Source organism: Haliotis cracherodii, unplaced genomic scaffold (assembly GCF_022045235.1).
Source record: "Haliotis cracherodii isolate W230 unplaced genomic scaffold, xgHalCrac1.p SCAF_8, whole genome shotgun sequence".
Lineage (NCBI taxonomy): Eukaryota > Metazoa > Mollusca > Gastropoda > Lepetellida > Haliotidae > Haliotis > Haliotis cracherodii.
The window spans coordinates 4,941,852-4,967,100 of NW_027266341.1; the positions used below are offsets into that span (position 1 = coordinate 4,941,852).

At 38.9% G+C, this 25,249-nt stretch overlaps 1 protein-coding gene across 3 annotated transcripts in view; it reads right to left on the bottom strand.

The window, feature by feature from the left end:
- Window positions 1-799: 799 nt before the first annotated feature.
- The window catches only part of LOC139450566 (arf-GAP with Rho-GAP domain, ANK repeat and PH domain-containing protein 1-like), a 115,515-nt gene continuing 91,065 nt past the window's right edge, over window positions 800-25,249 (bottom strand). For all 3 annotated transcript variants that reach the window (XM_071232320.1, XM_071232321.1, XM_071232319.1), the window contains exons 34-46: window positions 24,960-25,088; window positions 18,930-19,035; window positions 16,548-16,635; window positions 14,544-14,630; window positions 13,605-13,688; window positions 12,935-12,997; window positions 11,219-11,324; window positions 10,921-11,051; window positions 10,011-10,124; window positions 9,398-9,477; window positions 8,805-8,852; window positions 7,677-7,755; window positions 800-7,179 (exon numbers count right to left, since the gene is read on the bottom strand). In XM_071232320.1, coding sequence (XP_071088421.1) covers window positions 7,147-7,179; window positions 7,677-7,755; window positions 8,805-8,852; window positions 9,398-9,477; window positions 10,011-10,124; window positions 10,921-11,051; window positions 11,219-11,324; window positions 12,935-12,997; window positions 13,605-13,688; window positions 14,544-14,630; window positions 16,548-16,635; window positions 18,930-19,035; window positions 24,960-25,088 — 1,148 coding nt within the window. In that variant the 3' untranslated portion in view covers window positions 800-7,146. The remainder of the gene's footprint in view (window positions 7,180-7,676; window positions 7,756-8,804; window positions 8,853-9,397; window positions 9,478-10,010; window positions 10,125-10,920; window positions 11,052-11,218; window positions 11,325-12,934; window positions 12,998-13,604; window positions 13,689-14,543; window positions 14,631-16,547; window positions 16,636-18,929; window positions 19,036-24,959; window positions 25,089-25,249) is intronic.

Consider the following 25,249-nt stretch of genomic DNA (forward strand, 5'->3'; position numbering starts at 1 on the left):
GGGAGATATGTATTAGTTACTGGGGACTCTTCTGACCTGGAATCATCACAGGGAGATATGTATGAGTTACTGGGGACTCTTCTGACCTGGAATCATCACAGGGAGATATGTATGAGTTACTGGGGACTCTTCTCACCTGGAATCATCACGGGGAGATATGTACTAGTTACTGGGGACTCTTCTGACCTGGAATCATCATGGGGAGATATGTATTAGTTACTGGGAACTCTTCTGACCTGGAATCATCACGGGGAGATATGTATTAGTTACTGGGGACTCTTCTGACCTTGAATCATCACGGGGAGATATGCATGAGGTACTGGGGACTCTTCTGACCCGGAATCTTTAAAGGGAGATATGTATGAGTTACTGGGGACTCTTCTGCCCCGGAATCTTTAAAGGGAGATATGTATGAGTTACTCGGGACTCTTCTTCCGCCGAATTATCACAGGGAGATATGTATGAGGTACTGGGGACTTATTCTGTTCGGTAATCACAGGGAGACATGCATGAGGCACTACTTCTTCTGTCCCAAAAATCCCACAGGTTGCTATGAGGAAACAGAACGAAGTACAACCAATGATTAACACAGTGGGTTCAATAATACCTTGAACAGTATTTCAGATATATTGCGGGGTGTCAGACTGATGTGCGAGGAAACAATCAGAGGGACAATCTGACAGTTTTAGGCCTCTGGCATACCCAAGGGTTGCAATTGTGCACACTGAAGCTCATCCAACTTGGACACCTGTGTCTTTAAGAAATGATAACAGAGGTCATTTATATATCTAAAACACAGCATTTATTGTCATAATTCGAAATATATCTAAAATATAGGTCATGTAAACTTTAAAGTCATATATTATGTACAGACAGACCAGAAGAATTGTGAAAATGACATCCAGCATTGGCAAAAGCCACATAAGGTGTGTCGGTAGTTATATCTTGCACTATGTAGACACACAGAAGGAATGTTACTTACAATGTAAACAGTAAGTTATAGCTCATTGAATACAGGAATGACTCCACAAAGGGATCTGGTGACATAAGGCTGTTTCTAATCACTTGCTTCGTACCTTCTTTCTTATAATTTGATTTTCAGATTTCATTTTTCAAAAACTTTTGACAGTGTTGGAATCAAAAATACAAAGACTCTTCAATTCTACACAAAGACAAGAGTTATCATGGGCTTTATTCATATTACTGATACTGTGTCCATTGAAACTACATCTTCTGAAATGCCTCTTACAGGTGCCACTTCTCCAATTATTTTGCTTCAGTTTCTGTTAATATATGGTTGGCTGCGTGAGAGAAAATAATTCAAATTACCTATTTCCCTTTTGGTATTTTGTAACATATGACATAATGTTAGATATTTCAGTATTGGTGTTTACATAGGATCATTCAGCAAACACCAATTGTCTCTGTCAGAGTCAAGTTGTCATTTGTTTATTTCATATTCGAGATTATCAGGCTTGGAATTTAAAAAAAGCTTTATAATAGAATCTAAATTTTTCTAATTCCTGATTTTTAAGATTGGCAGAACTAAGGAACTAAGTAAAGAAAAATAGAAGGCCCTACAAAATTTCAGTGATAATAAAACAACAATAAAACATGTGAAATTATGACAACTACACTTCATAACACTGTCACATGATACTGGTACGTGAAACGTACCTCCTTATGGATCACAACTTTGGGTTCAGTGCATATAGCGATGTTTTAATGTAGATTTCAACACCTTTATCTGACACCTTTATCCAGCTTGATAACATTTCGAAATGTTGTTATGCACTAAACAAGAAGTTGAATCCATAAAGTTGTACGTTACCATATTTGCCTAATACTTTCAAAAGATCAATCCAATAGAATTTTTGGACCATTATCCTCTGCATGCAGAAATAGCACAAGAAGCTTGGACCCTAAAAGTTGCATTATGAGTTATAATTCATAAAAAACCAGCATGAATGTTGATCACATTTCGATAAAGTATTTCAATATGTGTTGTTTTCTCCATTACAATGTATAGAAACTGTCAATACATTCACTGTTTCACAACTGAACATGTCCCTGAATTTGCTGCTCTCAGTTAAAGCACAGGAATCAGAAGTGATTTTGATGATTTTTACATATTATTTAGCATTAAAAAAACCTCCCAATGTTTTCTTCTAAAACAAAATTACTTCATCATCAAAATAAGAATTTCCGATTCCTGTGATTGAAGGCACCTGTAAATTACACTCAACAACTGACATTATTCAAATAAATTCAAGACGTGGCATATGAAACAATAACTTTTATCACAACGATATCATTCATAATGCACAAGAGATTATTGATAAAATACTTCCAAGTTAAAACAAATTTCTTAAAATACACTGATCAACAATGAATAAATCCCAGTACTCCCATAAAAGACAAATCATCAATTAAGATAGTGTGTACTATTTACAATCATCATATTCACTGCTAACTTCCCGTAAAATTCATATTTGTTCTACAACCTTTTTATCTACCATAGTTAAAAGCCATTTTAAAAGCCAGTTGAAGGAGCTTGTAAATGTCTGAGGGCTAGGTTGTCAAGGCATTGTGGATTCTGTTTCATGAGTTCAAAACCCAGGGTCTGCCCTTTAGCATCTATGGTTTGTCTGCACCATAACCATGCTCTTAGGCATGATCCAAATGGTAAAAGTCTGTGACCTGCATCACTTTCCTCCACATTATGCTGCCGTGATCTATCGGAAGTTCAAGTGGCATTAAACTCACTCACTCACTCTGAAGGTAACAAGCAGGCAATCAGAAGCAGGGATTTGTCTTAGATTCCAAACTAAGTGCCCATTGGACTTTGTTTCAAAGTCATATTTTCTTCCCAAATTCAGAGGTATTTTCAACATCTTTCTTTAACACTGCGTCCAATGCATTAATGTAAAACTAACTTTTAAAATCTTTTTCTCTGTACTGACTCATTACAAGTGAAGTACAAGTCGGCACTACAAAAGTAAAACACTAGTCAGGTCCATAATAGCATGAATTGGGAATGTTTTAATTTCAAATTGGGAATTAATGCTGATATTTGCTGCAGATTTAATGGCAAATATGGGGCTCTGAGAAGGCCTAGATAAATCCCTGATAGAAGGCACCAGCTGGTCAATGTGATAACAATATGATAATAACACTGACACTACATGGAATTAACACATGGGAAATTATTACAATGAGTATTGCACAAAGAATGATCCTGCTGATACAATGCACACACACACACATCTATATGTACTGTTAACATGGCAATGTACCCTCCTGCATCATGAAGCACTACAAGCAATCACTGACATCAACCAATAAAGAGTCAACACTTAACGTGTTTCCAAAATTGTTTCAGTACAATGAAACAATAACAAAATGCATTATTTTCTATTGCTACCATAACACATCATCAAAACTATCTCTGTTACAGGTATCTGTAGGTAGGTCGGAGTTTTTAGGATGGACAGAAAAACGTGACTAAATGGGGGCACATATACCATATACAGCTGTCAATAAAGGGACCCCAGGTACAAGGCAACCCCACTGTACAAGCCTTCAAAATCGATGCTGCTTTATATATATTCATCTATAAAGCGAATCGGAATGAAGCATGTCACCAGCTCATATGCAAAACAACATGTTGGTCTTCCGCAGAAAAAAATATGTGGTATTTCTGGTGTTACATGCTCACAGTGATGTCTTTGAGTTGGCGGGGAAAAAACATCAAAACTCTTCAAAAGCCTTTTAAAAGCCCTATAATTCTTGTTACGAAAAATTGCCTTACACAGAGCGATATACAGTATTTTCTACAGCCAAACACTATGTTAAGTTGTCATGTTACACAAAACGAAGGCTTTTGTTTTTTTATTATGACCAGTGTAGAGAAACTGCACAAACATTGTGTTTAAGCCAGGTTACAATTTGGGAAAGTATCAACATAAATCTAATAAATACAGCTTGCAAAGTTTGAATCATATTACAGCTACATGAGGCTCTTCTCACTCTGATGTGTCGCAGGGCTCAGTTGAGTGTTATCACCAAGGAATGCATGCATTGTGCCTGTAATGGTGAAGTGAAGGAAATGTCAAGCAATGTCAATTTTTGGGCCAAATTTGATCTGTTACAAAAATGTAAAAAATGAATCAAAATACAATTTTCTGCGAATTCTCCTTTCAAAACTATAAACAAGAAGTTTTCCTTTAAGTACATCCATGGCACATTTTAAACACACAGAATTTGAACATAAAAAACATGAAATGAATATTTACAAATACTTATATACAGATAAACAAACTAAAGCAATGGTACAAAACAAATGACAAGCAAGCCTGCATCATACTTAAGAATGTTTATAGCAAGTATGTATAACACTCGTATCAACCTCACAGTTTCTGACAAGACAAGTTACAGATGAACAATACAGAAAATGTCACATTTATTAAAATGTATTCTAAAAAAGTTAAAAAGTTAATTTCTCTTAACACAGCAAAAATAAATGCCATCCGTTAAAGCATTTTCAACCTTGTTTAGTTTACTATTGACATCATCAAGTTTGAATTAAGAAGAGTAATAGAGAAAAAAATAGAAATTGAAAAGAAATAAATTTGAAATTTTAACATATTTCGCTGAATGAAAAGATACATGTTTAATCCAAAATATATAATACTCTAAACTTGATGAACATGGCTTGAACAGCATGAGGTGCAGGTGGCAATATTTTAGGAAATATTGTCTGCAGGTCCCTCACTGGAATTTTCACACAAAAAATATAAGTTGAGAATAAATGTCCCAGTAAGATAGAACTGCAGAGAGTTGGAAATATGGGTCAGTTTTACATGATAATTAGAGTGGAAACACTTGGCATCATCATGAGAACAGTTAGTGTTGACAGGCTGTTTGATACTGCCAAAGGTTTGCAAGGAAGTGAAGTGAAACAAATAATTTGAAATCACTGAGATCCCGCTACCATATTTTCAACATGAAGTTACACATATTGTATGTTGTGTGTGTGTGTTGTGTGTAAATATTGCGTTTTGTGTGTGTTGTGTGTGTTTTGTGTAAATGTGTGTTGTGGGAGTGTTGTGTAAATGTGTGTGGGGGGGGTTTTGTGTGTTGTGTGAGTGTTGCGTGAGTGTTGTGTGTATTTTGTGTGTGTATGTTTTGTGCAGTGCAGGTATGACATGGTTGACATTCCACTGTGTCATCATTAGGTCAGGAATGTGTTAACAACATGAGGTAACATAGTCTTGTCAAAATACACCAATAATGTTTTTGCTGCTTCTATTCCGGAACCATATGATAGGGCATACACAAGAACTAGGGCAACAGTGTTGGTATCAAGTTAAGATCCAAGTGAATTATCTACTGGTTTATTCATATTGCAAACACAAGATTGAGGTTGATACACAAATTTCATATACACTTTATTTCAATTTTTAAAAACATTCATGGAAAATATTCCTGTCACCAAAATATCTACTATGAAAACTCTTGAACTTTGGTTAAATCATGTATTTGGAAGTCAACACCAACCTTTGACCTCTGCATATCCATCCTCAATTTAACATCATTGTCACCTTGTATTTAAGTTTGCTGAAGTTTAGATTTTGGTAGAATGGTATAAAACCTTTGACCTTATTTGTCTTTGTGTGCTTTAATATATATATTGTAATCAATCTGCCAGGTCACCCAAACTGTACAGTTGAAACTAGTTGAAAGGGGAGAAAATTCACATGGAAACTGCAACAATTGTTCAAGGATTCTCCTTCCACATTCACACTGTCACGGACACAAGCACCCAATAACTGATGAGATTATATTTCTATCAAAATCTCCAAAAACAAAAAGCAACAACTCAAATATTCTTTGTGAACAATACGATTTACATTCTACAAGTCACTACAACACTGTTTGCTACAAGTCCTGCATCAGTGACCAACTTTGTAACAAGCTTGTAACTACTATACAAGGAGGTCAAAGTCAGGAGATATTTACACACATATGAAACCTGTGTTTCACTATCCTCTGTCCACATGTTTTGCGCTGGCCCTGATATTGTATATCAGACACTGTGTTTTGTAGCCTGTCCACTCCTTCTTGGTCACTTGCAACCGAGGCATCTGATTAGTTAATGTACATTAATCCACTTGGCTGGATCTTTACCAAGGATCTGATTGGCTGATGTTTCATTGTATCTGATTGGTTGTTCTTTTCAATGTTTTGGAGTGGCTGCCTATTCTTAGTGTTTTAATGATCAGCTGTCTCTTAAATACATCCAATAACATAGCTCCTCTCAAAGCATCTGATTGCCTGGTTCTTCTCAATCTATCTGGTTGGCTGGCTCTTCTCAATCCATCTCATTGACTGGCTCTTCTCAATCCATCTCATTGGCTGGCTCTTCTCAATCCATCTCATTGGCTGTCTCTTCTATATCCATCTCATTGGCTGGCTCTTCTCAATCCATCTGATTGGCTGGCTCTACTCAATCAATGTTTTTGAGGAGTTGCAGCTTGGATCAGTGTAGCGGATGCCTTGGCACACAGCAAGATGAGCAAAGTCACTTTGTTGTGTTGTGATGATTTCCATGAATGAATGAATGAATGAATGAATGGAATGACTATTGGTTCTGTGCTTCAGGAGTCACACAGCAACACATGATCCGCTTTGTCTTATTAATATGCATTCCTTGTACATCTTTCTTAAGCATGGCCAGTTAATTTCATGAATGAACGGAAAGACTATTGGTTGTGCTGCAGATTGTCAGGGGTCTCATCATACCAGTAAAACACATGACCTTCTTTCTTATTAATATGCATCACATATTTCTGAAACAAAGCCAGTTCTTTCCATATGCATGTGACTCATACATAGTCAAATCAATCTGAAATGCATTAACCACATAACTGTGGCTTCTAGTTACTACAACTGGACAGGGTTCCACTATATAGACAGACTACACGTCTACGAGGGCTGGAGGAGCATTGGGCAAGTCCTGCAGGGTCTCCAGCAGCTGTAGGCTGACCACTGGCCTTGTAGTCCAGTGTGAAGCAGGCTCACAACTCTTCACAGTGTCCAATGATTCACTGGCAAGGTTCCCAGATGGAAGTACCGGGATGAGCTTCAGGAGAATGATGCCAGAATGCCTTCAGGATGCTGAAATGACATTAAGGAATGGTGCTATAACTGACAAATCTCAGATTTCAAGGAACCATTAAGCGAAAATGCACCAAAATATATTTTGGGTAATGAAGTTTTGCATTGAAAAAAGAGGTCCTAATGAGGGGGGATGTGATTGTCTTAGGCTTAAAAAAATAAAAGGCTGGTTCTCAGGAAATGGTTTTTGAAATATAGTGCGGGCGGGCAGTGCTTTTTTTATTTCTCTTTCTTTTTTGTTATTGTTCAAACTAGTTTGTAACTAAATAAACAGTCGTGTACAATCAGCCTGGGAAAGGGCCTCCCTACAAAATGTATTCCTTGATGAGTGAAATACTGGAATACAGTATTTGAGTACCTTTGGACTTGGAATATTTAAGGATTTTTTTGTTTGCTTTTTTAATAGAAATAAAAACGAAATGTGTGGTGAATCTTATGACGGTGCTCGCGGTGCCTGAGAACCAAGACTGTTATTTTTTTTAGCCTTATATACAAACCTTGGCAACAAGCAATACAGATGCCCACTTCAACATTTCAATCTCGGACGTGAAACACAGACTCCGTCCGAAGTAGCCCCTGTGGAGAAATGAATGATGACATGAGGAGGAGGTGCTTATCTTGTGGTTTCATCTTGGAAAAAGAGGCAGGATACAGGTGTATACATCATTACATATACAGGTATATTCCCTTTTTCTTTCATATATGAACTATTTTTTACTCCAACCACAACTATATGTATACTCTGTTTGCTCCATGTTCACTTGGTTATTCTGTTTGATGTTTAACACTGCACGAAGCAGCATTGACAGCATGAGCATCAATCCACACAATTGTCAACCTGACTACCCAATCCATTTGGTCGCCTCATACGACAAGCATAGATAGCTGGTACCCTATATTCTTACCCAGAATCCCATGGGTTTCAGCTGTACACCCACATACAGACATATTTACTTGACCCTTATCTACACGTCTGTAAAATCTCAACATAAACATTACTTGTTACCTCAACAATGTACATCACTGAATAGTTTGAGATCATAACTTTCAAATCCTAAACACGAACATTATCAACATGAAGATGATTTTACTAAAACTGAACCCAGAGTTGTTATTCAAAGTCACATGTACCAATACAAACACATGATGGTGTATCAATGACGATCCGGGTTAGAATTGGTCTTCAGCAATCCATGCTTGTCGTAGGAGGCGATTAACAGGATCGGGTGGTCAGACTCGGTGGTTTGTTTGATGCATGTCATCCTTTCCCAATTGCGTGGATCGATGCTCATGATGTCAATCACTAGTTTGTCTGGTACAGACTTGATTACTTACAGAGTGCCGTCATATAGCTGGAATATTGCTGAGTGTGGCATTCAACAACAAACAAACAACAACAATATTTACTTTAAGAATGTCTTTAATGGGGTGGGGGGATGGCCTAGTGGTTAAAGCATTTGCTCAACACACCGAAGTTCTGGGTTTAATTCCCCACATGGGTACAATGCGTGAAGCCCATTTCTGGTGTCCCCTGCCACGATATTGCTGGAATATTGCTACAAACAGTGTAACGCCACACTCACTCCTGACTTTACCACACCACCTGTACACTGCTTGCTACTTACCGGACACACTTTTCCCCCTTCACAATGAATGTCAGCCCATGGGAGGACCTGAAGCAGAGAAGCAGTACAACCTCAACTCCAAAACTTGGATCACTTCATGATAGATTAATCATTATGAGGTGATCATCTTGCTTATGAAAATATATGGCATAGCAAATAATGATTCCTGATCATGTAATATCAATGAACGTTAATCAGTGTTGGTCTTAATGATTCATTTGCAAAATAATGTTGCTATACACACTTTGAAAATGCACACAATTGTTAACACACCACTCCTAATGTTTTTGACAAACTTGACACAAATAACACGTTGAGAAATAAATGTCTTACATTTCCTGTCATTCATTTCTACTGACAGATATAGCTCCTGGTTGTGCATCGAAGACCTGTTGGAAGTAGCACAGATATACTGCATGTTTCATCTGAATAAATTTACTTACGGCCTCCGGTTGTGCATCGATGATCTGTTTGAAGTATGACAGTTGGACTGCATGTTTTATCTGAGAAAACTTACTTACGGCTGCTAGTTGAGCATTGATGTTCTGTTAGAAGTAACAGTTTTACTGCATGTTTCATCTGAATAAACTTACTTTCCTCCTGACCTGCGGCTGTCGATTCCCAGGTAGATAACCATATCTTCTACATTCCAGGAGTGCAGCTGATGTGTACCCTGAAAACATTTTCCTCAGATGAAGTGACCATTGCTTTATTGAACACACCCACATTATCTGTGTGTGGATGTTGTCATGCTTTAGAAATAAACAGGGTTTGCACATACTTTGTGAGGCCATGAACTATGAGGTCGGTCTTGAAAAGTCCTTTTGTCAAGAAATTGGAAAATGTGCCTTGAAAATTAATTTTCTGTTTTGTCTGTTTGTTGTTTGTTGCACTCTAATGTTCCAGCTATTTGACAGTGGTCTGTAAATAATCAAGTCTGGCCAAGACAATCCAATGATTGATATCATGAGCATTAATCTATGCAATTTGGACATGTATTAACCAAGTCAGCAAGTCTGACCACCCGATCCCGTTAGTCGCCTCTTACGACAAGTATAGTCGTCTTTTAAAGCAAGCATGGGCTGCTGAAGACAGTGTGTGTTGGTGTTGAGTGAAGTCACTGAAATGTCTTGGAAATAACCTGTTGTTTTGAAAAGTATTTTCTTCAACCTATTAAATGTAATTTGATGCAAGAGAAACATTTACCCTGGAATCTTTGAAACACACCAGTTTCCCCTGTTTTAACTGAAAGAAAAACTTGGAGAACTTCTTTTTTTCACTGAACTTGACCTCTCCAATCAAGGCTCGAGATGGATCCAGCTGGAAATAGTCAAATGAAGTCAGATGATATAGCATAGATGTGTCAAATCAGTTTTCAGTATCCAAATGAGCCAGTGGTTATTTTGTATAACTGACAAATTCCTCATAAGGCCAAGAGTTTTAGCCCAAACTAAATACAAGAGGGGGAAAATGCCAGTTACTGATTTTCTTCTGCATTATGCCCACCCACATTTGATGATTCATTGTTTTTTGGGGAAAATGGTTGGTTGGTTCGTTGTTAAACGCCGCACTCAGCAATATGACGGTGGTCTGTAAATAATCAAGTCTGGACCAGACAATCCAGAGATTGATATCATGAGCATCGATCTACACAATTGGGATACGATGACATGCATCAACCAAGTCAGAGAGCCTGACCACCCAAAGCGTTGAACATTGGCAAATAATCTAGCAATAGTCTGAAGGATGTCAGTCATATGATTTATGTAAACTGAACACTGGGGACCCCCTGTTTACTCTAGCTGTTCAACATGTTCTTGACATCAGTTGTGTTTTTATTCCTGGTTCAATCATGACTAACTGTGCCAACAATGCTGTTGTAATTGTTGCTGAACACACCAGTTTTATAGTGAGTGAGTGAGTGAGTGAGTATGGTTTTACACCGCTTTTAGCAATACTCTGGGACACCAGAAATGGGCTTCACACATTTTACCCATGTCGGGAATCGAACCAGGGTCTTTGGTGTGACGAGCGAATGCTTTAACCACTAGGCTACCCGACCTCCCCACCAGTTTTATAAGATTACAATCTCTGTACAGATGTTCACATTACTAACCGCTGACTGTAGTTTCTGCAGCGTCTCCAAGTTTTTCATGCAGATTTTGGCGTTTGTGCGTATGTCTTCTTCCAGGGTTCCCCATGTTGTCACAACAGGAAGTACAAGTTCCGACAGAGGTAGGGGGCGCTCTGAAATATGTCATCTTTTATTACAGATGTGTGATCAAGTTTGTAATGCTTACAACTATCCTAAATAATCTTTAAAATCATAATATTTACCATCAAAATTTCATTGCCTCATAAAATATGTGCAGAAATTCCACGCAAGCATATTTACCATCCTGAGAGTGGCTTACCTAGTGAGCCCTCCAGGATCATCTCGCTCATCATGAACTGGCCATTCATATTCTTCTTGCTCTTCACATCCGCGATGAGGGATTGGACGTCATCACAGCTGGATACCTGCAACAACCCAGTCTATTAGTGATGTTTAACACCACAGTTAGCAATATTTCAGCTGCAACAACCCAGTCTGCCTGTGATGTTTAACACCACAGTTGGCAATATTCCAGTCATACCATCACAGCTGGATACCTGCAACAACCCAGTCTGTCAGTGATGTTTAACACCACAGTTGGCAATATTCCAGCTGCAACAACCCAGTCTGTCAGTGATGTTTAACACCACAGTTGGCAATATTCCAGCTGCAACAACCCAGTCTATCAGTGATGTTTAACACCACAGTTGGCAATATTCCAGCTGCAACAACCCAGTCTGTCAGTGATGTTTAACACCACGGCTGGCAATATTCCAGTCATACCATCACAGCTGGATACCTGCAACAACCCAGTCTGTCTGTGATGTTTAACACCACAGTTGGTAATATTCCAGCTGCAACAACCCAGTCTGTCAGTGATGTTTAACACCACAGTAAGCAATATTCCAGCTGCAACAACCCAGTCTGTCAGTGATGTTTAACACCACAGTTAGCAATATTCCAGTCATACCATCACAGCTGGATACCTGCAACAACCCAGTCTGTCAGTGATGTTTAACACCACAGTTAGCAATATTCCAGCTGCAACAACCCAGTCTGTCAGTGATGTTTAACACCACAGTTGGCAATATTCCAGTCATACCATCACAGCCTGATACCTGCAACAACCCAGTCTGTCAGTGATGTTTAACACCACAGTTAGCAATATTTCAGCTGCAACAACCCAGTCTGTCAGTGATGTTTAACACCACAGTTGGCAATATTCCAGTCATACCATCACAGCTGGATACCTGCAACAACCCAGTCTGTCAGTGATGTTTAACACCACAGTTGGCAATATTCCAGCTGCAACAACCCAGTCTGTCAGAGATGTTTAACACCACAGTTGGCAATATTCCAGTCATACCATCACAGCTGGATACCTGCAACAACCTAGACAGTCAGTGATGTTTAACACCACAGTTGGCAATATTTCAGCTGCAACAACCCAGTCTGTCAGTGATGTTTAACACCACAGTTGGCAATATTTCAGCTGCAACAACCCAGTCTGTCAGTGATGTTTAACACCACAGTTGGCAATATTTCAGCTGCAACAACCCAGTCTGTCTGTGATGTTTAACACCACAGTTAGCAATATTCCAGTCATACCATCACAGCTGGATACCTGCAACAACCCAGTCTATCAGTGATGTTTAACACCACAGTTGGTAATATTCCAGCTGCAACAACCCAGTCTGTCTGTGATGTTTAACACCACAGTTAGCAATATTCCAGTCATACCATCACAGCTGGATACCTGCAACAACCTAGACAGTCATTGATGTTTAACACCACAGTTGGCAATATTCCAGCTGCAACAACCCAGTCTGTCAGTGATGTTTAACACCACAGTTGGTAATATTCCAGCTGCAACAACCCAGTCTGTCTGTGATGTTTAACACCACAGTTAGCAATATTCCAGTCATACCATCACAGCTGGATACCTGCAACAACCCAGTCGGTCAGTGATGGTTAACACCACAGTTAGCAATATGATTTGATTACTTAAGCACAGCTGACCCAGACAATTACTCACTTTGAATGTCTCCTCAGTATTGTGGACGTAGACTGAGACGATGATACTGTCTATCACAGCAGACTGAAACAATACACATCAAGATAACATCAAGAAAACATCAAGTACCTCATCAAGTACATCATCAAGTACAAGCTTGCAGTAGTAGAGACATTGTGGCCATCAGATCACCATTATTGGTAACTATAGTGACAAGCTTGCAGTAGTAGAGACATTGTGGCCATCAGATCACCATTATTGGTAACTATAGTGACAAGCTTGCAGTAGTAGAGACATTGTGGCCATCAGATCACCATTATTGGTAACTATAGTGACAAGCTTGCAGTAGTAGAGACATTGTGGCCATCGGATCACCATTATTGGTAACTATAGTGACAAGCTTGCAGTAGTAGAGACATTGTGGCCATCGGATCACCATTATTGGTAACTATAGTGACAAGCTTGCAGTAGTAGAGACATTGTGGCCATCGGATCACCATTATTGGTAACTATAGTGACAAGCTTGCAGTAATAGAGACATTGTGGCCATCGGATCACCATTATTGGTAACTCTTGTGACAAGCTTGCAGTAGTAGAGACATTTTCAGGCCAATATTTTCATAAAGTTGAATTATTCGATAAAATTTGCATGCTACTAGCTATTTCAGGACATAATATTGTGAATACTAACCATCCTCTGTTTCTTCAGCTTCTCTCTTATTTCATTTTCTGCCATTGCCATTCTGTCATCTTTCTGCCGTTCTTGTTCTTGGACCTACCCAAACAGACAAATGTGGCATTCAGATCAGGCCAAAAAGACTGATGTCACATCCATGGACAGACGAACTGTTGGCAGGCCTATTGTTGTCAGACATTTAGAAAACCTATGAAGATTTTGATATAAACCGCAGATTAGAAAGAGCTGTACTTACAATCACTTGTGGACATGTCCAGATTTAAGCTAGATATGTTTGCAAGCACCTGCACAACCAGACAGCATGACCATCAGGTCACATTCTGTAGTTACTTGATACCTTACCAGTAGAAAGTTGGAAATACCCAGACATTATCAGTAACAGACACATTCTGTGCTGAAATGAATTGTATACAAATACTCTGAACTATTAATGATACAAACCAAACACACACAGAAGTACAGGTTGTTGTTCGGCAAACCTAATTGTCTTGCTATCGAAATTGTCCACACCCGATTACTTTCCAGCTGGCCTACTATGAGCATCTGTTTCGACAAGTATGGTTCCTGGGGACTTACTACATTTACCACAGAGACTGAACATGCTGAGCTGGTATACTTTTGCTTCAAGAAATACACTTGAAGAGGTATTTTTTATGTTAAAACCAATGGTTAAACGACATCTTAGGAAGACACAGGGTAAAACTTATGCTCTATTTGTGGAATCAAAGAAAGTGTTTGATCTCGTGGATGGGGTAAGCTATGGTCTGTGATTAAACAGAATGCCATGTCTTCAAAGATGTATGAAGCATTAGAGTCTATTTATGATAGCGTCAAGGCTTGTGTAAGGGGTAAGTGGGTGATGTCAGATCAGTCTTAATTCCATTGATCTTCACGGGTTCCCCAATGAAACTTACTTATAAAGATGATGCTTACCTTCAGAAGGAACTCATGATTCTTGATGATGTCTGTCAACACACCCATTTCTAACGCCAGGGCACTCCCCATGCCAGTGACACACTCCTAAACAGATGCATAAGAAATGAACTGAGTGTGAGTGAGTTGGTTTTAACATCATTTTGAACAGTATTCAAGTTATATCGCAGCGTGTCAGATTAATGCAGGAGGAAAGCCCGAAGTGATGAAGGTCTCAGACGTTAGCCACTTCGGTGAAACCCACAAGCACGGGTATGGTGCTAGAAACATAATCAGGCCAAACCAGGATTGGAACCCACAATCATAGATTTCTGGCGTGCCCAAGGGACGCAACAGTAAATCGCGGCGCCTTAGACAACTGGGCCACCCGTGCCCCCTCATAAGAAATGAATCCTGTCAAGATAAACTGATAAGGGATTAACATTAGATATTATTGGTTGCCAGCAACAACTTCAACCAGAACACAAGCCATTATATATGCAAAATTTAAGTATCATGATTGGTATTGAATCCTGACTCTAGTATCTCAAGAAGCCCTTGAGAAGAAACACTTCCATTAAGACTACACGTGGTGGCTGAGACTTGACAATCAAATTATTTTCCTACCTGGTACCCATTAACTGGCTATTGTTTGCTCATTGTTTAATGCTGCACTCAGGGGAGGGGAGGTGAAATGGGGTTTAAAGTTGCATTCATTGCACTTACCGTATATCGCTGTGTATAAGGCGAGTTTTTCGTACCTAAAGTGAGAGGGCTAAGAAGGGGGGTCGTCTTATACACGGAGTCGAAGAGCTCACATTTTTTTCCACTGGTGATGTCAACCGGCGTCCGATAGCCAGCCAAGCATTTGACAATAAAACTTCGCATTTCGTCCTAAATAACTGTTCCAATAACTGTTTCCATACATAAACATGATTTTTTTTTTGTATCTCTTTTCCTTGAATAAAGTTTAATAATTTCTGCAAATAAAGTTGAAATGACCCTCGCCTCAATGCAGATTGTCAAACCACCTGACACGGTAAAACAATCAACATCCGTGAGCAGAGAGCCGGAAGTACCGGTAAGCATTTGCATATTGCACATGTGACCTAACATGTGATAACCGGTGAAGCTGAAATCAATTCCCGCTGTTTTTACAGTTGTATTAACAAGAGTTGGAGACGGTGTGTACAAGTGATTGTGGAATAAACACGCTGAATGTGAAGCAAACATAAGCCTAGTTAGTTACAACATAGTTAATTGGCGATTAAATTACTCACCATTGTCTCTTATATGTTATTACTTCATCAATGAATTTTATTTTATGGGCACCAATTTGGTGTCGTACCGTGTAAACACAAAATTGCGACGTGTGCTGCAGTTACACACGCGACCTATCATTGTAGAAAAAAAACAACGCAAGATAAACATATTTTTATTGCATATATAAGGTTTGTGTGCACACTTGTGATGTGTGTGAAATACGCATCAGTCGGAAAGCGCACATTAAATCTTCTATATCAGTCAGAGTTGTGATTGATTCCCGGTCGCCTTATACACGGAGTATAGGATTTTGGGTTGATTTTTAAGGCGTGTACAGGGGGGTCGTCTTATACGTGGGGTCGCCTTATACACAGCGATATACAGTATATAATGACGTGCATGCATGTGTGTGTTTGTGTGTGTGTGGCTGCTTTTACTAGTCCGGAGTAACGCTGATTTTTACAACCTGCATAGGTTCATCAGAGTTAGCGTTATTGAAAGGGAGTCTAGTGGAGATTCTGGGTTAGAGAAGTTGACTGTGTGTCATCATACCCTTGTCTACAGCTATTTGGCACAAACTGACACAAAACTGCAGCCATATTATTTCATATGTGTGCAAATCGCAGAAGGAACAATAAATCATTTTTGCTTGTGATTAAGCCACACTTTCACAGGAAATCAAAACGCTAATTTGATGAACACACAATTTTCATGACTGACAATACAACATAACATTCTTCTGAAGGAGGTTCATTGACTCACCATATTGTCAGTCCTCATCAGCGACGGGGCGAAGCATGTCGCCAGGTTCTCTTGTGACATGCGGTTCTCACTGTTGAACTGAGACACCCTGGAACAGACAATTAGGAAACTAGATCTCACTAAGACATCCTGGAATAGGCAATTTGGACAAAGATCTCACTGAGACATCCTGGAACAGACATTTAAGAAACGAGATCTCACTGAGACACCCTGGAACAGACAATTAGGAAACTAGATCTCACTGAGACATCCTGGAACAGACAATAAGGAAACTAGATCTCACTAAGACATCTTGGAACAGACAATAAGGAAACTAGATCTCACTAAGACATCCTGGAACAGACAATTAGGAAACTAGATCTCACTAAGACATCCTGGAACAGACAATAAGGAAACTAGATCTAACTGAGACATCCTGGAACAGACAATAAGGAAACTAGATCTCACTAAGACATCCTGGAACAGACAATAAGGAAACTAGATCTCACTAAGACATCCTGGAACAGACAATTAGGAAACTAGATCTCACTGAGACATCCTGGAACAGACAATTAAGAAACTAGATCTCAATGAGACAGCTGCGAATAGACAATTAGGAAACTAGATCTCACTAAGTCATCCTGGAACAGACAATTAGGAAACTAGATCTCACTGAGACATCCTGGAACAGACAATTAGGAAACTAGATCTCACTGAGACATCCTGGAACAGACAATTAGGAAACTAGATCTCACTAAGACATCCTGGAACAGACAATAAGGAAACTAGATCTAACTGAGACATCCTGGAACAGACAATAAGGAAACTAGATCTCACTAAGACATCCTGGAACAGACAATAAGGAAACTAGATCTCACTAAGACATCCTGGAACAGACAATTAGGAAACTAGATCTCACTGAGACATCCTGGAACAGACAATTAAGAAACTATATCTCACTGAGACAGCTGCGAATAGACAATTAGGAAACTAGATCTCACTAAGACATCCTGGAACAGACAATTAGGAAACTAGATCTCACTGAGACATCCTGGAACAGACAATTAGGAAACTAGATCTCACTGAGATATCCTGGAACAGATATATAGGAAACAAAATCCCACCGAGACATAGTCGCTTCTTATGGCAATAATGTGTTGTTGAAGACCTATTCTTACCCGGAATTTTCACAGGGATCACTATTTTTATTTTCATGACACAAGGGATAGTGATGATTTGTGCTTTAACCAACAGTGACTTACATGCATTTCTATTGGCATCAACATAAGAGAGATACAAGCAACTGTCAGCAGTTAGAATGATATCTTTACCATAAACTGAATAAAAACTGAAATAACAGTAAATAATACACTTTGTCTCTTTCACGATGATTAGATTTGCCAGATAACTTTAAGTTGCACCCAGACTTGACAAGGGCCACAAGGAATACCATTCTCATAACACCTTAGTTGGAGGGGGACCACTACATTACTCTGCCTCTTTCGTTACCTCTTCAAGTGGCTTACTGACCAATGATTGGTAAGAACAAAAACAGTGAGTCCACCCATTTGAGATGGACGGAACCCACATATTTCTGGAGAGTTTCGCCGTTGTGGGAAACTGTGTTGTCACATGACTACATCTGATGTCCACTTACCCACCACAGCATTGAATTTAACTTAATAACAGTCTACAGCAGTTGGAAATTGAATAAGGAATGTGTAGGTAACCATGGATATAAAGAGTGCTATATTATTATCTACATATCAACCCTTTAGGGAGGTAGGTAAATGACAGATTTGGCTGCATTTTAATGGCCAGAGGATGTGACGTCATGGCCATAGGCTTCAGCACACTGTCAGAGCTCCAGATAAGCTGCGTATCTGCGTGAAATACGCATCAGAAATGAAGAAAAACGCAGTAAAATAAAATCCAAGCGTATCAAATACGCAACAAACATTACAAATACGCTACAAAAATAAAACTTGAGCGTATCTTCAAAATATTGTGAAGTAACCCTGCGTATTCGATTAGCAAATCAGCAGCTTATTTTGAAATTATAAACGGGCATTCCGTCAACCTTGCCAAACTCCACGATGATAGTTACATCATGATCATTTGCCATCACACTTTCTTGTGGAAGTATTGTGGTATTTTTGAGTCCTATAAAGCTCTCGAACCCGCACGACACAAGTTTGCAGGGCCTAGATGAATAGTGTTTTTAAATATTTAACTTAAATACCCACATGTGTAAAAACTAGTGGTTAACAGAAATTTAAATACCCAGAGAGAATTACTGATACCCAATGATTTTAAAATGCATGGGTAAAATACCCAAAACACCAAAAGCTTATCTGGAGCTCTGCATTGTGTACGCTGCATGGACAGTTTCTGTAAACTCACCTGTGTAGATGCATCACAAGTTTCTTGAGAGTGTTGTAGTTGATCATGGGCAGTTTCTCCAGGTGAAAGCGGTACAAGCCAAGCTTGTGAGACTGGTCTCTAACAGCTGTAACATACACATGTGATCAGTGAGTGGACCAGCTACATTGAAGGAAACATGCTGATGTGCATTTAGTCTCAAGAATGACAAGTTTTATATCAATGTTATACACTGAAGCTGACATCATGTTGTGCAACGCATAGCTTGATTCACGCCACTGATTCGCTGGCATGATAATGGGGCTCTTGGCAACAGTCAACACTTGACCAATGACAACATATAACCCAGTTCCACCATCAGTTAATCCACACCATGACCCACTGACAGGTCACAATGACCCAGCATCAGGTCACCATGACCCTGGTAGCTCTTACTGTCGGCCGGCATGAAAGCAACATGGCAGATGAACACATTGTCACAAATAAAGATTATAGGGTCATGGTGTCACATACAGTGTCCGAAGTAACTTCCTGCCCGTGGCTGGTAGCTCTTACTGTCGGCCAGCATGAAAGCAACATGGCAGATGAACACATTGTCACAAATAAAGATTATAGGGTCATGGTGTCACATACAGTGTCCGAAGTAACTTCCTGCCCGTGGCTGGTAGCTCTTACTGTCAGGCAGCATGAAACTTTCCTTCACTCAGGCAGCTAATTTTAAGATTACTTACGTATTCACTTTTACTATAACTCCTTGTAGATTCTCAAGAAATTGTTTGCATTATTTCAACTGAATCAAGATGTGATTTGTCTCCTATATTTTGCAATTTTTCAACATTTATGGTTCACCTGCCCAACTGTCTTGTTGGATCTTAAATTCTTTTCAAAATCTGTTCACATATGGCGTCATGGGATGGCGTTCCAACAACAGACTGACTATGCTGTCTCCTCATTGTTCTTCATGTTCTCAGGCAAAAAGAGCACAGCACATTGGACACCTACTCACAACTCGAAATTACGGATTATCGTCTCTCAGCAAGACTAGTGAACTTTCAATGGATTCGGTTTGGACAGAAAAATGGTAAACTCATCACTCATATTAAATTTTCAATGTTGATTTGGCACAATGCAGAGGTAGAAATTAACAGCATTCAAAAGTGATTTGTACCTGCTACAATAACCTCATTTCTGTGCACTTGTGTAGTCCCTATCGACATGTGGCCTACCCCACCAGACTATAGCACTCACCATTTGAAATAGCATCACGAAATATTGCAATTATTGATTAATGAAGAAAGCTGCATGTGTACAGGTATTAATGAAGTAAACAGGAATATTACTTACTGTTGACATAAAATGCAAAGTGTGGGTGAGGATCATCATTCAGGTGACTGTGAGCTATATTTAGCAGCACATCCATCTCAAACTAGGTCAATAGCGCTGTACTCACATTACCAGTACAAACAGATTAATAATCACGATATTTCTTAGCGAGGACTACAGTTAAGTGTTATTTGACACCATCACTGACAGGTAATAATCTATTCTCTAAATGACACATTCATCATTCTATTCATCATGCACATCCACAGGATTCAATGAATAATGCCCAAAGACAAAACATCACACAGCACATGTACAAAGACACCCAGTCAGGAATTAACGAGCATGGAATTTTCAGTGGTAGTGAAAAGTCATCAGGACAAAATCGTCTAAGAAATTCACCTCTAATGCACTATATTATAAGCGGTCTGCTGCAGTTGTGAGGGAATGAAAGTTCCACCTTACAATCAACAGTATCAACTCATGTCATGATGGGCTGTATTTGATCAAGTCTCAGGTCATGATGGGCTGTATTTGATCAAGTCTCAGGTCATGATGGGCTGTATTTGATCAAGTCTCAGGTCATGATGGGCTGTATTTGATCAAGTCTCAGGTCATGATGGGCTGTATTTGATCAAGTCTCAGGCCATGATGGGCTGTATTTGATCAAGTCTCAGGTCATGATGGGCTGTATCTGATCAAGTCTCAGGTCATGATGGGCTGTATTTGATCAAGTCTCAGGTCGTGATGGGCTGTATTTGATCAAGTCTCAGGTCATGATGGGCTGTATTTGATCAAGTCTCAGGTCATGATGGGCTGTATTTGATCAAGTCTCAGACAGACCGAAGATTGATAGCAGTGATTAACACCATTATTTAAGGATTGACTGTGTATTTTTTCGGTTCATTGAGGTATGAATAAAAAAAAACAATGTGCAAACTGTATGAATCTGCGTAGTTAGAAAGTTTGCACATTCAGACTGTAGCGAATTCTTACAAAAGTTTGCAAATTGGTTTTTCGATTCATACCTCAATGATCCTGAAAAAAATACAGTCAATGCTTATAATTAAATTCGACAACATAAAACTTGTTTTATCTACAATAGTTTAACCAAAAACAGTTGTATATATCAGAACAGACAAAAATGACGAGATTGATAACCATTCCAGGTGTAGGATTACATACTGTGGCGTGACATGAATCAGGTGATTGTTTAATTTATGCACATAACCGAACCGGAAGAAATATGTCTGGGAGAAGGCGGCTGTTTCAAATTACTTGGTCAGTTACCGCCAGATTCAAACATTACTTCCCTGATTACGGTAAAACACAGTTAGAAAAATGCCAGTTAATAATGAAACCCGAAGACATGAAAGTTAAAAGGCGAGCAGAAAAAAAACCAGGCGAGCGAGCCTGCACGTTTGCTGTTTCATTCCTTCTCGGCCTTCGGTTTCAAAGGTTTGTTTGGACAATGAATATGCATGAAAGTCGCTAAATGTCATGTGCATGACTATACACAGGAGCAGAAAGGGAATTCCCTCGGCTGTAATATTGGGATTCCCAGACATTCCGAAGTAATAAAAGTAGTGTGCCTCGGTGGGCGTGGCTTAATTTTTTACATTCATTGGGAAATTAATGCAATAACACGTAACCAATTCAGCTAATCAGAATATAGGAATTTCAATGAACACAATGAAAATTTAATTATTGTACAATAACACACAACGACACATTGAAACCACTGAATTCTCATTTTTGTTTAAATATGAGGACAAGAATCTGCTCAGAGCTGCCTTCCACACAACCATCACATCATTAGAATTTATTGCAAGTCTTTCTTAAAGTAACAATAGGTGTAGTGTTAGGAAACAATTTGATGGAGTAACAATAGTTGTAGTGTTAGGAAACAATTTGATGGAGTAACAATAGTTGTAGTGTTAGGAAACAATTTGATGGAATAACAATAGTTGTAGTGTTAGGAAACAATTTGATGGAATAACAATAGTTGTAGTGTTAGGAAACAATTTGATGGAATAACAATAGTTGTAGTGTTAGGAAACAATATGATGGAATAACAACAGTTGTAGTGTTGGGAAACAATTTGATGGAGTAACAATAGTTGTAGTGTTAGGAAACAATTTGATGGAGTAACAATAGTTGTAGTGTTGGGAAACAATTTGATGGAGTAACAATAGTTGTAGTGTTGGGAAACAATTTGATGGAGTAACAATAGTTGTAGTGTTGGGAAACAATTTACATTTACGTTTATTTGGAGATATTTGATGGATTAGAAAAATAATATTTACAATTACAAAAATCATACAAAATTAAACAAACTAATAAACTTAATAACTGATCATAGTCAGATTATGTAGTTAACTTCTCACACAATATCAAACCCTTCTCAGACGTAAAGATAAATACATATTACCGGTACTGTAAACTTTTTGGTTTATTTGTATGTCTGTTCATTAATGCCACAGTCAGCAATATTCCAGCTTTATGATGTTGGTCTAAAATAATTAAGTCTGGACCAGACATTCCAGTGATTGACACCACGAGCATCGATGTATGCAATTGGGATACAAAGTCATCATCCAAGTCAGTGAGACTGACCACCCGATCCCATTAGTCGCCTCTTACAACAAGAATGGGTTGGTGAAGACCAGTTCTAACCAAGATCCTCATGAGGCATACAATCATAAACATACTGCACTTATTTCATACTGCATTTATCGTTTTCCACTAAACCGACCAATCCAAACAACATGCTGAAAAAATAAGAGAAAATAGTGTGATACAAAACACCCATGAACCATAAAACCTGAGGCTGTGCTGTGAAACAAGGAGCAGGGACTCAATCGGTTGATGTCTTACCAATGCACTTAAAGTAAATATTAATTCTTAAAGGATCCAGGGCGGTCGGGTAGCCTAGTGTTTAAGGTGTTAGCTCATCAAACGGATGGCCCGGGTTCAATTCCCCACTAGGATACAATGTGTGAAGCCCATTTCTGGTGTCCCCAGCCGGGATATTGCTGGAATATTGCTAAAAGTGGCGTAAAACCATACTCACTCACTCACTCTTATAGTATCCATTACGTTCGACTCATGAGAAGTAAACATGACCATGGTCAGACATGTCTTCATTAAACTGTACACTACAAACATATCCCTCATCAGTCTACATACACAGTAACTATAGATGCTGATGATGCTGTCAGAAACTAGAGGGCTTTGTGTCAAGCTTGTTCTTCTGCACATGAAGCTGGAGCAAACACAACAGCATCGTTAGAAATTAGAGCCAATCAGAGACCACTCATCCAGCTAAACAGACACCAACAAAATTCCCTTTTGGGAATTTACATTGACAATTACAGCAGACTTAGGGCTGAATATCAGCTTCCAAGCATGTCTTCAGAAATCCCTGATTCAGGTAGTTCTTTATTTAAAGATAATCTATATGGATGTACAACAAGGTTGTCAAAACCAAATTGCCTCCCCTTGTGGTGACCTTCCCAGTACTGTTGCTCCCTCATCAATATGCGGCTAGAGACTAAACATGCCCTTCAACTAAATAAGCGTTAATAATTATTGAGCTATTAACAAAAAAGAAACCTTTTTGCCCAAGAAAAGTAGAAGCACATTAAGATGTTTCACTCCAAGCCAGATAAACACAAGCTCATACTCACACTCTTTAAACATACGGTAAAAGAAATATATAACAAATGAATAATCACGTTACAGTTACTGTAAAATAATGCACAATGTTCAGTTAACTCATTACAAATTCAAAGAATGCAGAAGAAAAATTCTTCTTTAATTCCTCCTGATTAGCCTCAACCCACCCTCCATTATCCAGGGAACTATAGCTCCATTGTATCATGACAAACACCTGGACCCAACTGCCACCATAGCAACATATTCAAAATGCTTAAAATAGCCAATAAAATTACCCAGTTCTTTCACATTAAAACCATGTGGATATGACCAGCACAGGACTCGCCTTGTTGCAGACTATCCAAGTACAACTGGTAACATCTCGTAGCAAAAAGACTTCCCAAATTGTCTTAATACCCAGGGGAATCTATGTATCTATTCATAACAGTCTTCTGACTTGATGAAATATATCGGGAGTTCCATTGTACCAGTCAGCAAAATGTTCATGTAAATCCACAATGCACACTTGTCCAGAAGACACCTTTGAATTTTTTATTTCATGTTCATCAACGAGAGAAGTGATGTTTCCCAGCATTGTGAATGTGCAGTTGCTAGGTTGATGATAATATCTTCCACACGACTTATCGGATAACCTGACAGTGACAAGGACCGTCCGTTGAAAATCTACATATTTTCTAATGTGATGACAGCCAAAATACGGATTTATGTCTTCAATGTAATGGAGTTAAGGAATACAAAGGAATTATCCTATTCCATCTTTGTGACAAGAGACATGGAGATGGGACAAAGCTACGGTGGTGAAAGGGTCCAGGGTACATAGCAGAGTTGAGACACAATGCAATGGACAGTCATGATAATCTCATCCCCAAATGCGACATTCACCGAGATTAAAACCATTTGATTTGTAATTTCTCAGCACTGATATTTGAAAAGCTAATAAATGATTATCATTAACATCCAATTATACTACCTGACTCTGAACTTTATGTTATTATCCTTGAAGTTCTGACAGTCTTTGCCATTACATGTGACCATGAAGACAGTCTGTACCTGCAATATCTTTCCAAATGCTGTAACTGTCACTGGTGAAGAGTGAGTCATCCAGACCTCGGAAGAAGCGCTTCAGTGCATTTGCGACTTCATTACAGGTGAAGTCTTCCATCTTCACGCCCCTCGCATCTGCAACAATCAATGAAAGACTAAAGCAGGTGCCGGTACAATCCATCAATCGTGAGATACACCAACTGTATTTTTGAATTTGAGGTACCGTATTCGACGTAATAAGCGCCCCGCTCTAATAAGCGCCCACGGCGATATTTGCTAATATATTGGCTAGTGAA